This window comes from Hirundo rustica, chromosome 2, assembly GCF_015227805.2.
Source record: "Hirundo rustica isolate bHirRus1 chromosome 2, bHirRus1.pri.v3, whole genome shotgun sequence".
NCBI classification, from domain to species: Eukaryota; Metazoa; Chordata; class Aves; order Passeriformes; family Hirundinidae; genus Hirundo; species Hirundo rustica.
In genome coordinates this window covers 100,865,371-100,880,333 of record NC_053451.1, presented here as the reverse complement: position 1 = coordinate 100,880,333, position 14,963 = coordinate 100,865,371, and the positions used below count along the sequence as shown (strand labels likewise).

General features: G+C 41.3%; 1 protein-coding gene across 3 annotated transcripts in view; it reads right to left on the bottom strand.

Moving 5' to 3' along the window:
* Positions 1-349: 349 nt before the first annotated feature.
* RAB9A (RAB9A, member RAS oncogene family) overlaps positions 350-14,963 on the bottom strand; it is a 29,560-nt gene continuing 14,946 nt past the window's right edge. The window contains exons 1-2 of one of the 3 annotated variants that reach the window (XM_040056586.2): positions 9,429-9,587; positions 350-1,425 (exon numbers count right to left, since the gene is read on the bottom strand). In XM_040056586.2, the coding sequence (XP_039912520.1) occupies positions 786-1,391 (606 nt within the window). In that variant the 5' untranslated portion in view covers positions 1,392-1,425; positions 9,429-9,587 and the 3' untranslated portion in view covers positions 350-785. Of the gene's footprint in view, positions 1,426-9,086; positions 9,239-9,428; positions 9,588-14,963 lie in introns of those variants that run through there. The other 2 variants (XM_040056585.2, XM_058419541.1) reach the window with 2 other exon arrangements.

Here is a 14,963-nt window from a genome sequence, read left to right as displayed (position 1 = left end):
CTTCAAGTGCTATTAAAGCTGACTGAATAAAGAATTTCTTTTTCAAAAAACGGTTATACTCCAGTTACTCAGATTTTTTAGCTTATTGATCAGAAACATGCTAGAGTGCACTTAAGGCAAAGACAGTCCTAAAAATGATCAGTATTTTGCATTAAACCACTAGAAAAATTAGTGCAGCATTAGAATAGTAGATGGGAAGAAATGGACATTGAATATGTAGGAAATTTATTTCCTACTTGTAAACCTACACAAATTACAGCAACATTAGGCAATTAGAAGACCTGGACATAATTTATATTAACTTATAATAACCACATTAGAGATGAAGTACCACTCACAGCAAAAGGAATGTAGTGAGACTGAAGTTTAATATCTAGCATTGTTAAGAAACTGACATCTAACAAAACAAAAATGGAATGCCGATTTCATAAAAATATACACATATAAAAGTATCTTTGTGCCTGAATTCCAGAACAGTTTCTCCAAAGTAGTGCTTCTAGAACCTTCAAGTTTTAATTATATTCAAAGTATTTATCATTTGAATAAAGTTGGCAAATTACATTCTTATATTATTTTTTTACTTGATGTCTTCCTAAACAGAAAGCATCACTAATTCAATAACGGGTCACTCATGAAGAGATTTTTCTTTTTCTCCCCCATGAAAGCAGCAGAATATTACGATTTTAATATTAGAGTGAAACCCATTTGTTACTCTTATCTACTACCTTCCCCGTTCTTTTAGAGAGCAAGCTAGTCAACAGTAATTTGGCAAAAAGAAATTTAAGTCAACAACAAGATGAACTGGGTTTCGGTTTCCGATGAAGGTTTACTGTATCTGTTTGAATAAAGTGATCTGATCTGTCTTCAGAGGCCAGAACTCTTCTAACAGCTTCTTCAAAGGCTGCTGCAACATTAGTGGCATCTTTTGCACTGGTTTCAAAATAGGGATGGTTGCCATTATTCCTGCACCAGTCTTGGGCTTCTTCTGTAGATACTTGCCGTTCATCAATATCAACTTTGTTACCCAGTATCACAAATGGAAAACTTTCAGGCTCCTTGACATCTGCATAATAAATGAATTCTTTCTTCCAGTTGCTTAAGTTTTGGAAGCTTTGAGAGTCGTCCACACTGAAGGTTAGCAGGCAACAGTCAGAACCTCTATAGAAAGGAGTCCGCAAGCTCCTAAACCGTTCCTGACCTGCTGTGTCCCATATCTGCATTGTAACAAAGTGTCCATCAACTTCCAACTCTTTATTCAAGAATTCCACACCTATTGTATGAAACAGCTGTGCATCAAACTTGTTGGTGACGTATCTGTTCATAAGGGAACTCTTCCCAACTCCACCATCTCCTAACAGTATTACTTTAAGGAGTGATGATTTTGCTGCCATTGTTATGGGAAAAGATCCTCCTGGTTTCCTAGACCTGTAAAGATTAAGGAAACCATTAAAAAGGAAAACAGTTGTGACAAGCAAATTTTGCACACATGAATATCTAGAATGTGTTTTAAATCACACCAGCATCAAGTTTCATGTACAAAAACAGGACTCCACTGAAGAGGTGGACTGTAGATATACTCCAGTAAGAATACCCACTTGAGAATACCAAATTTAAGAGGTGTCTCTTCCACAGACTGCAGTTTGCATCTAAGCAGTATGCTGCATAAATTACTGGTCTGTCCACTTAAAACTCTTGAAAATCCCCAAACCCTTCAAACCACCCCTTTTTTCTGCTGAAGAGGTATCACATCACAGTCATAGAGTGCTACAATTTATTTATGCTCACTGGAAAAGGTTCATGGAAAAAAGTGGGGTGAGAGAACATTATAGAGCATGCGCCTTGAACTAGTCACTTCAGTACTGTATTTTATTACCAAAGTTATTTTTTAAACCAGTGCACTAGGAACACAGTTATCTATGGAACAAATGCAAATGCTGTAATTTTATTTAGATGAGCACTCAAGAGTTTATAGTTTACTCCGTGCAGAACAGCACTGATGAATGGAATACTATTAAACCTATTACTACTACAACATAAATAAAGGAAGAAAGTTTACTGTTATTACTTCAATGATACTCAAAATGCCACATACCGAGCCCAAGCCTACAATGATAGTGCAGTTAGAAGGTGTCAACGTCCCACAGTAAAACTCAAAAACTCTGGAAGTGATAGTGAATAGTCTGGCTGCCAGCAGGGCGACGGCAAATTACCGATACCAAAGAAGGCTTTTTTTAACTGTTAGACTTAAAAAGAAATAAAAAAAAAAATCCTTTAGCACTGAAGTAGTGTGCTCATTAGTGCATTGTACCCAACCTTTGCCCTCACTACTGTAGTGTCATCTAATACTGTAAAATGGTGTTTTAATTGCTTGGGGGTAAAGTTTCATTTTAACAAGCCGAAACTGAGGTTTCTGTATGAGAACTGTGTTCCTAAACCTGTCTGATAGTTTGGGCTTCAGCCCAAACAGGCTTCTCTGAAAATAGCATCTATTTAAAATGGAAATGGGTCATAAGTTGCCTAGTCCCTCTCTTTCTTTGAAGGAAGGAATGTGGTCTTGCCCGTTGTAATTAGCATTACTGGCATATACATCACCCACACTGTGGCTGTAGAATTAGTACCTGATACAAGCTGGCGTGAGAGTCATATGACTGTGCTGCTTTACAATCAAGGCATACAGTAGGAGCAAGAAATTTCAGGAATTTTTTTTTTATCAGTGCCTTTCTATCTTTGAATATTTATTTGCTAGACGCAATCTGCAGTAAGATAGGAGTAGTTTGAAGCCTCAACACAAAAAAAAAGTCAAAACAGAAGGAACTGACTGCTTCCATTAAAAAATTGTTCAGAGCAAGTAATTTAATTCATTCATACTGCATAATTAACAACGTTTATAAAACCTTAACTCTGTACAGCTTCATGTGATACCAAACTGCTTAGAATCTACAAGGAGATAGTTCATTTACCCTTCAGAGAGCCTGGGATAATGGCTGTGACTCAGGGTATGAACACATACCTTTTAGTGCATGTGAAAAGCCTTATTAGAGTCACTGGACTACTTGCGTAAGAGTGGCGGGTTTATGCTTAACTCTTGAAAATGGTCCAGTGTATTTATTTATGTCTCTAGTTTCCACATCAATAGATACGAGTTGCTTCTTAATAAATAATGCTTTCGTGGGAACAGAGGGTACTGAATGTTCTCCTGTTCTTCCCTACCAGCAGAGGGAACAAGTTACAATTTAGTTTTCCAATCCTGCAGAAATCAGAAGTTCCCTCAAGGACACAATGTGTATAAATAACTGGCTTAAGTAGTTCTGACTAGTACTATGCACTCATTTCTTTAGCATCCGTATTTTTATTAATGGCAGTTATTTTCATGAAATGGTCCACAAGGCCACATTTTAAACAAAATACATGTAAGGAAAGTGTTAACAGTATCTACTACTTTGTGCATTTAGAACCTGCAAAGTTAATTTGCACAATTTCTACTATGTGGGCCATTCCAATGAGGTCTAAGAGACTGATGACTATAAAATTAGTTTTACTGGGCAGACAATTACAGACCAACCACAAACTATTACAAGTGGACCAAACTGGTCCTTTCACACAAAAGCTACAGAAAGAGTCTTCTGTGATGTTGCAGGCAACATTGCATTTCAGGACATTCAGTTTCCACAGCTGTCATGCTAGGCTAGAATTAAATTTTTGTAAAAGTTTTAATCCAAAATAAGGATTCAGTCATTTTAATCAATGCTTACAAGCGGTATCTGAAGCACCAAAGAAGCATGTTTTAAAGTATTAACAAGTATTTTTGTTTGAAAGCAGCAAAGACTTGATACATATAGTTTTATTACTATATAAGGGACTCATCTGCAGCCACACTGATAATGTAGAGTATGTATCTGCTGAACCAGAGTGGTATTTTTCAGAACAGTAGACTGCTGCAGTATTTTACTGCCTGCACATCTTTAAATAAGTTTTTTAAAGAGCTCAATATTTGTAATTGCTTTTTCTAATGTCATGAAGCCTTAACACTCCAACAAATAATACAATGATAAAATACTTTAGACACTACAAGAATTAATCTTATTTCTATTATACAATTTATCTGTATAACGTGCGTTTTGACAATAGTTTTGGAAGGGTTGGTTAACATACAATATGAGGTTTCTTACAATTTACCACCTTAATTTTTCAGTATAAATCATCACTCATCATCTGAAAACAAAACAAAAGCTCAATTCCTAATGTGTATCTGATTGTTTTACCCAGCATCAGGAATTGTAAGACAGTATAGAATTACATGTAACTGTTTGCTCCAGTTATTTCTTAGTGAGCTACACAATTAGTTAATGTAAAAGTAATCTCAACCTAGTAGACAAAGAGCCTGTAACAGGAATAATTTTCCCTCATGTTCTTCAATAATTTCAATAGTCAAAGAAAATCAGAGCAAATAAATAAAAAGCAGCCCCATGCTGATTCAATTTGATAACCATTTCTGAATTGCTTCCCCTAACTTAGAAGGATCACAGTGCTTAAATCACTGATTTCAATATTCCTGTTAAAAGCAGGGAACATTTTCCACTTAAATGTAATTTATAACACGATCATATACCAGAACACAAAAAAGTAAATTAATTGTGGCCTTTCACGATGTCCCTTTTAAACTGCAAAATGAATTGCAAGTCAAATATTTTCACTGTCAGTCCAAGTATTTGCTGTCACAACAAAAGACAAAAAGCTAAGCAACCTCAGAAAAATCAGCTTGCATTACAAAATCCAGTCCTGCAAAGCTTACTGAAATACCACTGCCTTGTCCAATATATCTGTCTAGATTGTCTTACTTACATACATCAGCTTAATACCTGTCTTTATTTTGAGTGCAAATAACCTCTCTTACTTAGGTACTGAGACAGCACTCAAAGAAAAAAAAAAGATTCTTGGTCTAGAAAACCAGCAGCAACATGTAAACTCAAGTCTAGGAATTTGTCCTTTTTTACTGTAAAAATAATTTTATATATTAAGGAAGACCTGCTCACACCAGTGTACTGAAGGCTGAAGACAAATACTGAACTCAAGTTCTATGGAAAAACAGTGCTAGCCAACACAGTAACTGCATTGTATCTATAATGTCAGCAAGCTACAAACCCCACATAAACTATTAAGCAAACCATGGCAATTGGACCCATTTACAGTTTCATTTTTCCCTCACTTGTACCAGCCACTGCAGCACACCATTAAAAACCCAAACAAAAAACCACACATAGCAACTGAAATCTCACCTCCACTCCCTTTTTTTTTAATAGGGCACCAAAATCTGGATCTATTGTAATACCACCACTAAACTGCCTCAGCATTTTTGAAGAAACAGATTTAAGGCACACTTCTAATTTCCAGACAATTGCTTCTCTTTGTATTTACCTTGTATTTACTTTGTATTTATTTTGTAACTTGGAAATAGGCATGAAAATTTGTTTCTGTTATCACTGTCATCCAGTGGGCATTGATAAACTATTGATTAACTGCTCGACAAAACCAAGACGAAACCTAAAGGTTTTCATGAGGATATGTAGCACACTGTCCTTTAACTGAAGCTGTTAAATGCAAAACAGGCTCAAGTTTGTTCCCATCAGTAAGTAATCGTGTTTACTTACAACCTAATATGCTATCAGCCAAGATTTATTGAAAAAAAGTGCCATCTTTGATTTAAGAAAAAATACTAAAATTACGGAAAAGCAGAATTAGCAGTTCTACAATAAGCATAACACTGACTACGTGTCACAACTTCCTATCCTCAAATTTACACATATAAGCACACCCGTTTCAGTTCTGAAGCTTATTCACAATTTTATTTACTAAGTCACCATATTTTGTTAAGTCACTGGAATCAGATTAGAAGTTTAAAAAGGCACACCACTGCAAGTATTTAGACTGGAAAAAACACTTGCCTTTCAATAGCAATGTAAACTCTCTCCCTCATTAGTAGTTGGGTTTTTTCACACAAACAAAGCATTTGACAATAATTGCCAGGCTAGCATAGAAAACACACTTTGTTAGTTACAGTAGGCCATCAAAGAATGACATTAATTGCTTCTCTGTGAAATATCTGAAAAGAAGTCCTAAGAACTAAAAGAGTTGCAGCAGTAAGAGCAGAATCCAAAACTACATAGTTTACAACACTTACTGTTTGTGAAAGCTTTACATTTCTCAGCCCTCAATCACTACAGTGGTTAAACTTGTTGCCTATAGCAGACCTGCAAGTTTCCAAGAATCTGAAAAGAAAGGACAGAAGCACACTCTCACTTTTCTCCCCTTAGCCAGGTTTATATCCTGGTCAATTAACTGGCACAAGAATGCTTTCTTGGTGCATAAGAGGCCACAAGTGTGCTTGACCTGAAAGAGTTTTTTTCTCAATTCAAAGGAAAATAACCAGATATGAAGTCAAGATGCTACAGGCTTTATACTTTTGAATGTGTTAGAAGCACAAGAGACATTAGTCAGCCTCCAAACTGACCCTCCACTCCTTCCATGGGGCATTGATGTAAGAGCTGTGGATCAGGAACACCCCTTTAGTGACAGTCACTTGTCAGCTGCCTGGAGGCCCTTCAGTCATACAGCTCGACCTATCAAGGTCCTAATCTCCTTGCAAGTCTTCCTTCCTGTATCTGTGATTTCACCACTGCACTATGAAGATAACCTGTCAGCAGATTATTAAACATCTATCCAAAAGAAAACACTATCTGAAATTGCTTCTAGTTGTAAGCAGCCTAGACATGCTTGATCTAACACCAGAATATCACTAGAATTTACTTGTCATCTCTTACATGAACCCAACCCAAAATGAAGTGTCATTCAGCTGTTGCCATTCATTTGGATACTAAAAAAGTTGTATTTTGGGGTATCTTTGTCAGGTTGTTTTTGACTCCTTTGAAGCTCAGGATTCTAGATTCTAGTTCAAAAGAACAGTTGTCTGGCATGACTCAAGACTATGAAAGAACTAGTGGCCAAGGGGAGGAATCCTGAAGTTCACATAACCCTTGGATCATTAAATCATTCCAGTAACCTACTGCCAGAATCACTTCATTTATTCTAACTTCTAGCTAGACAAAAAGTCAATTAGCAAAATTTGTCAGGAGAAATGCCTACATTTGTATCTCTGCCAGTTAATTCTTGCATAAGCCTAACCTTCACCTCCAACCTCATTCCCCAGATTTAACTATTTATTTGGATTTTATCAGAGTTGACATTTCTCAGCATTTCATAGTTAAACATCTTCCAACTTAAATATTCTACTACTTTCAGCCAACTTTCAAAACACCCTTTGGTGCTGCTGCTCCTGGTCCAACATCGCTAACAATGCCTGAGCTATTTGACATTCTCCTTGCAACCTACTTCTCTATTACTGCTTCCACTCTTTCAGTAACTTATTCAGAAATTATTTCTGCCCAAGTGTGCTCATCTTTCTCCCTTGCAATAGTTTCCCTTTTCCTTCAGGGAATTTTAGTAATAGCAGCCTCTATTGGTACAAGGCTACGTTGTACATTCATATTCTTCCCAGTATAACTCTTGTGACGAAAGCCCATCCCTAAGGCATTAAGTGGGTTACACTGTACCAGGCCAACACACTTTTCTGCTCTGCTGAGAATGAAAACAAAAACAAAGCACAGAGGAGAATAAACACTATTAAAAAAAAACAACAACAAAAAAACCACACCCAAAACAACACCTAAGGAATAAACCTTTTTGCTGGGAAGTTTTTATTCATTGTGAAATGTTTCTGTAAAATTCCAGTCCTAAGGAGCTGGAAGATCTGTTTCCCATAATTTATTACCAAATTGACACAAAATATGAAAACTAAATATCTTATTTGACCCTCTGCAATTCTTTTTTTCCACATATTTTCAATTTAAGGAAACTGATAGTGTTTAAACACTCAAAAGCAAAACAAGGACTGCTAGAGTAGAAGTTGTTTGTTTGTTTGAATATACACTTTCTCTTTTTAACTTTATGGAAAAGGCTTTACTAAAATTAAGACAGCAAAGACAGCTCCATACAACCTGAATGAAGACAGAGAAAAGTAGAAGTTCATTATAAATTTGATGTTGGTATGAAACTCAGATATAGCTGTACCCTCCTTTGGTTAGGTTTCTCTGAAAATAAAAGTGAAAAAAAGATTTTGGATTTATTTTGGGTATGTTTGCTCTCCCTCCAGTCTGCCATTACAGCTGGCTACCTTCGAAGCTACTGAAAGTCATGGAAAAACACTTTGAAAAAAACAAACAAAAAAAACCCCAGGCACACACAGCCACCCTTGCTCTAAAAAAAGCAAGCTCCGACAACTTCAGTATTGCACAACCCTTTAAAAGTAAAGACAAATAAAACCCACATGCTTATTTAGTGTAGCTGTAAATTATTGTGGACAAAAAGGAAAACAACATGTAGGATGGGAGGCTGCATGACAGTTATCTGCAGACAAGCATTTCAATTCCTGAACGAAACTTTGCTAAGAAGTTCCCTATTTGACTGTCCCACCCAAGTTAATTAAACTTAAATGCTCTCTATATAATCTAGTTATATGTAACCTTGCTATAAAGGCCACTAATAGAGGTTCTTAAACTATTTTTCTTGCACTATTCTGTTATCTGCTCAATAGTTTTGCACAAGTTACACGTAACACGGACTCACACCAAGAGCAGCCCGGTAACCACCCAGACGTAAGCGATTCCCAATCCTGGCCCATCCCTGTCCCTGCCCTCCCCAGCCACGGCCACACCTGAGTCCGCAGAGCCACCTGCCGCCACCGGGAACTCCCCCGGCCCTGCAGAACGGCTGAGCCGAGTCACTGCTTCCTAAAAGAAGAACTGAAATCCAAGGGCCCGCTGAGCAGGCGGCCCCTATCCCGCACAGAATCCATTAGGTGGGAAAAGACCTCTGAGGTCACCGAGACCAACCTACGGTCGAACACCACCCTGTGAACAAGCCCACGGCACCGAGTGCCACGTCCAGTCCTTCCCTAACACCTCCAGGGACGGTGACTCCACCACCTCCCTGGGCAGCCCGTTTCAAGCACACAGAAAAAGCAGCTTTAATACTTCTTGTGCTCCTCATCCGAATCGTGTTGAGGACACAGGTACGAAGCCGAGTTTCACGCTGACAGACCGCCGATGTCTCTCGGACGTGAGGAAGCGCTGCGGAGTCGACGACCGCTTCCCAAAGGAGCCACCGCCTGCCCGGAGTCACGGGATCCCGGATCGCGCCACTTCCCGCCGCCCGCACCGGCTCTGGGGAGCGCCCAAGGCCCTCTCCCACCGCGGGCCCGGCCGGGGCTGCCCTCCCGCTCCCCGGAGGCTGCGCCAGGGAACACCGGAGATCCCAGACAGCGCCGGGGGAGCGAGCGGGGAACGCGGCAACAAGGGAAAGGAAAATAACGCAACCTGATTCGGCTCCAGACCGCGGGAAGGGAACCGCCGCCGCTCCCGGGCGCGCTGGGGAGGCCGATCCCTGCCCGCAGAAAGGGGCTGTGGCCGCTCCTGCCGCCAGTCCCGGTCCCGGGCTGCGCCACCGCCACCGGGCCCTGCGGAAGGAACGAACATGGCGGACGGGCCGGGGGGGCGGGACCGGGCACCACGTGACACTGGCCCCGCCCACCAGGCAGAGGCCACGCCCCACGGGAACGGGGGGAGCTGCTCAGCCCGGACCGGCGGGAACAGCGGGAATAACGGGAACGGGGGGAACAACGGGAACGGGGGGAACAACGGGAACGGGGGGAGCTGCTCAGCCCGGACCGGCGGGAACAGCGGGAATAACGGGAACGGGGGGAACAACGGGAACGGGGGGAGCTGCTCAGCCCGGACCGGCGGGAACAGCGGGAACAACGGGAACGGGGGGAACAACGGGAACGGGGGGAGCTGCTCAGCCCGGACCGGCGGGAACAGCGGGAATAACGGGAACGGGGGGGGAGCTGCTGAACCCGGACCTGCGGGGAGGTGCGGGAGCAATGGGAACGGGGGGAGCTGCTCAGCCCGGACATGCGGAGAGGTGCGGGAATGGGAACAGCGGGAACGGGGGGAGCTGCTGAGCACGGACATGCGGAGAGGTGCGGGAATGGGAACAACGGGAACAGTGGGAACAACGGGAACAGTGGGAACAACGGGAACACGGGGGGACAGCGGACAACGGGAACGATTGTGCCCACAGGCAGACGAGGGCCGGAAAGGGCCATCGAGGGCCATCTCTCATCGGTTACTATCGTGCGCCGTCTGAGAGCGTCCCACTGGAAAAGATAAGACTTTTCCTTGCTCTAGAATGCCCTGCATTATTAAGCCCGGAAATGCCTTTTTAAAGTATTTGCCGGTCAGTTATTAAAGGCAGTAGTCTCAATGTGCTCCACACTGCAAGCAATGCAAACTCGCAATTGTAAGGCAGCTTCACTTTGCAAGTAGAAACATTTAAAACTGTGCTTTTGTCAATGAAGGAATTCATCAAAATACAAAGCACGCTATTTTTAAAAAGTAGCCAGGCGCTTGGGGTTTTTTTGTTGTTTTTTTCTTTTTCCTGTAGTAATTCAGAATAACGCCAACTTGACTGTTTAAACAAGATCAAAGGGAAAAAAAGCCAAAGGAGAGTGATAAGAGTCTTTCCTGTGCTCTTACAAACCTCCTCACGAGGGCAAAGTATAATTAAAATGAAAAAAACCCAAGAAATTAAAGAGGTTCCCACACAATCAGGAGGAATAGGTGATGACAGGCCTAAGTACACCCATTTGCTCAAGCAGTCATCACATGCTTCTGATCATAAGGCAGATGCAATCAGACTGGAATTGCCACTTGTAGAGTTGTCTTGTTTTGGATCAGACATCAACACGGCCCAAGGAATGGAAAACAAGATCTCTGTATCATCAAAAGGAGATGTCTCCTACTGAGAGGAACAGAATTATTAAAAGGCAGGCCATGCTAGAGGCAAATCTGATGATACCAGGCCCATTTTTATCTAACAAAGATGGACTTCAAAAATTTTTAAGTGTTTTTTTTTCCTGGAATCTGCTTTAATCCAATTTAAGAATAGAATATAAGTGCTGGAGAGGTAGGAAAGTGCACTTAAAATCATGGTAATTCTAAGGTATATAAGTTCTGATCAGTTATGGCATTATTTTAAGATTTATAAAGAAGAAAAAGCTGTATTTAGATGTGAAGGAAATAATTACTCTATTTTGCACTTAATACGTTTTGGGGAGAAGCTACCATGTTTTTGTTTTGAAACAACACTGGATTTTGTTTTGAAACACATTGGATACATGTGAGGAAATTTAGAATTACAGGATAGTTTGGCTTGGAAGGGACCTTTAAATGTCATCTAGTCCAATCACCCTGCAATGAGCAGCGACATCCTCAACTAGAGATTGCTCAGAGCCCTGCCACCATCAATCTGAGCAACCTGTTGTACGGTTCATCACCCCTGCTGTAAAAAGCCAAATTCCTCGCCTGAATATAGTCAGTCTGTCCAGTCTGGATCTATGCTCCTTTCTCATCTTACTGGAACAGGCCCTGTTAAAGTCTGTCCCCATCTTTCATATAAGCCCTTTTTTAGGTCCTGGAAGGCTTCGATGAGGTCTTCACAGTCTTCTCTTCTCCGGACTGAACCACCCTAGCTGTCTCATCCTTTCCCCATAGAAGAGGATCAGAGGCTCCTGCCCTCTGATCATCTTGGTGGCCTCCTCTGGACCTGGTCCATGTCCTTCCTGTGCTGGAGACCCCAGAGCTGGATGCAGGACTGCAGCTGGAGTCTCATGAGCACAAACTAGAGGAGCAGGGCCACCTCCCCGAACCTGCTGCCCGCGCTGCTTTTGATTCTTTCTGGGCTGCAAGTTCATATTGCCAGCTCATGTCCAGCCTCTCATCCACCAACATCCCCAAGTCCTTCTCCTCAGGGCTCAATCCATTCAACTCCCAGCCTGTACTGACACCAGGGATTGCCCTGACCCAAGTACAGCATCTTGTACTTGGCCTCAATGATCCTCATGAGAATCCACTTCAACCCAGTTCTTCAGCTTGTCCAGATATCTCATTTTTTCAAGTTCTATTTAGAAACAAAATTCTTGAACTTCTCAGATGAGATGTATTTTTATTTCCTTCACACGGGAACATATAAAAAAACCAGAAAAGAACCATGGTGTAACCATGGCTACTATGCTTATGATTTTATAGGTATAATGGAGCATCATAGGTTTTACTCTCATGGTTAATACACATGCATGACTGCTTGAGGATCACAAACTGAAGGCCCCTTTCCCTGTGTCCTCTCTGTTACATACGATATATGTAACAAACCCATCAGCTGCTATGAAACAACACAAATTGTAGAACAAATAATGCCTCTGATAGGGCTGGTCACATGAAGCACACCAGCCAGTCCTGAGGTCAGACAGAACATCCCCAGCTAGGACACAGTTTGAAACAAGTACACCAAAATCACTTCTGTTTAAATTCTGCAGACAGGCAGAGTCCCAATGGTGGCTGCTGTGGGGCTGTCCCTGTCTGAGGCTGCTGTTTGACCATCCCAGTGTGAGGCCAGCAGGGCTGGGACAGTGCTGGTGGGGACAGCTGCTTCAGATTCCCACTGCCAGCAAGAGCCCCATTTTGGCTCTGTACAAGCCTGGTGGCCCTGTTCCTGCACCCCACCTTGTGCACCAATCTCCATCCAACAGCACATCCCCAGACTTGCCTGTTTCTCACTGGAGTTTTGGCACATTATTGTCACCGGACCCGCCTTGCTCTTGTTTGGGTGCTGCCAGCCAGTGACCCTTCCAACTGAAGCCACTGTCCCTGCATGCCTTGTGACCCACCATCCATCCCTGGCTCACCTCCCCCTGTGAAGCAACCCACCCTTGCTGCTCCCTCACATGCACCTTCATCTGACAGCTGACTTTGCACATTAAGGATTTTGTTCACAGAGGTGTATTCATGAAGGGTTGTTATGCCATGTCAGAGAGCAGCACAAAAAACATCCAATGGCAAATAAAGGGCAACTTTTTTTGTGTTGAGTAGGGGGAAATCCTGTATCAGCAAAGTTCTCTTACAATAAATAAGAGCTTAGGAATAATACTTTTTACCATCTGTAGCTGGCAAGGAGACTATGTTCCATCTTGGCAAGTGATGACATGGCCTCAATAAAACATGACTTTGTCACCTCTTGGCTGAATTACAGGAGTACAAAATAAGGGGATATGAAGTCATCTGCCTTTATGGCTCTGTTAATACCAGAATGCAGCAAGCCAGCTCCCAAGCAAGCCAGCTCCCAAGCAATCCAAGAAATTATCAAAGTGCTCTTGTTTCTATCCTTATCTTCCAGGCAGTCAGTGAATTGGGCCATTACACCCTGAAGACTCCCTGAAACACTGTAATTCAACATATTTGCTCTTTAACCACAGCCTGTTACCAGCTAACATTCCTTCTTGGCACAAAAAAGAGCTGTTTTTTCGTTTAAAGAGTTGCAGTTCTTTGCTATAGTAGTAAATGTAGATAGCACAGCAGAAGGAAAGGAACACACTTTAAATGAAAAATTAACAGCATACATTTCCTTTTGGTTTTGAAAATAAGAAAGAGTTATAAACAACAAATGGCAGCTAAGTACCTCCCTAAAAAGTGCACAGTAAGAGGGATATGATAGAAAAGGCACTCGTCAGAACAGATGGAATTGGATCTGGCAGGGGATCTCCAGGAACCAGAAGGAGTTTTGTTACTGGTGTTAAGAGATTGACATTGACTACAATTAATAGAGCACTTCAGATATAGAATAGTCTCTTTGTTTTTACATTGAAAATTGTGTGAAATTGTTAGTTCAGCTCTTATCTTTTTAAGATATGTATCACAAGTTCTGCAGCTACAGGCTGCTTGATCTTGGAAGGCAATTTATGTTTAACACCTTATTGCTGCCGTTAAATCACAGGGTTCAAGATGGAGTTGAATTTACTGCATCTCTGGAAAACCCCATGGAGACAAATACAGACTTTAGCCTTGTTCAGCACATATTTGTACTATGTGTGTGGGGATCACCTCTGATGGCACACTCTTGTGGGAGTAGCAGCACAGACATGCTAAACATTATACCCAAATTAATTGTCTCAGCTTAAAAAAGTTTGGAGATTTATTTTTTTTTCCTCACCTGGAATGAACCAAAACCAAACCAAACCAAACCAACAAACAAAGATTTCAACAATATAAAAGAATCTCACTTTTCAAAGCTTTTCTTTTGTTTCTGGACTCTACTCCCTTTACTCCAGTGATCTACACCCTCCTGCTGCTGTACATACTATGTAGTTGTAAACTGGCTTTTTAAAGACATTTTGAGACAAAGTATATAATCTTAGCCAGTCAAATATTTTAAGCCTTCACAGTTACACAGTTAGTGATTTTGATTTAGTTCAAAAGAAAATGATTTACAGATTATGTCACAAATGTAGTCAGTGTTAAGATGCAAATTTTACCCTTGAACTATATTCTGTCAGAAACACCCTCCATGCCTTGTAATATTTCCCTTTGCCAAGATAAAACTTGGATGAGCTCTACATTACTGGAATGCCTTCAAAACCAACTGCAGGCAGAAATTATTTATACATTGTTCACAGCTAAAATAAAGTCTTCTGCTACATGGTGTTCTGACACAGCACAATGCTGGCAGAAAGCTCTCCTCAACAGGACCATGACCTTCAAAATGACTGCACACAATCCTGTGCTTGCTGTGATCCACTAAAACAGGAGTGTTTGTTTTCCTGTAGTTTCACTGAAAGCTAACCGTAATACTTTACACAAAAGTACTGCCACTTAAGCAGGACTACTGGTAAGCATCAATTCCAGCACACAAGTAAGGGCTGGGAAGGAATGCCAGATAGAAACTCCTTGGTTACCCAGTTGAACACTGGGGATCCGGCCTAAAGCTTTAATGTGTATTTTACATCAGTGCAATTCCCCCAA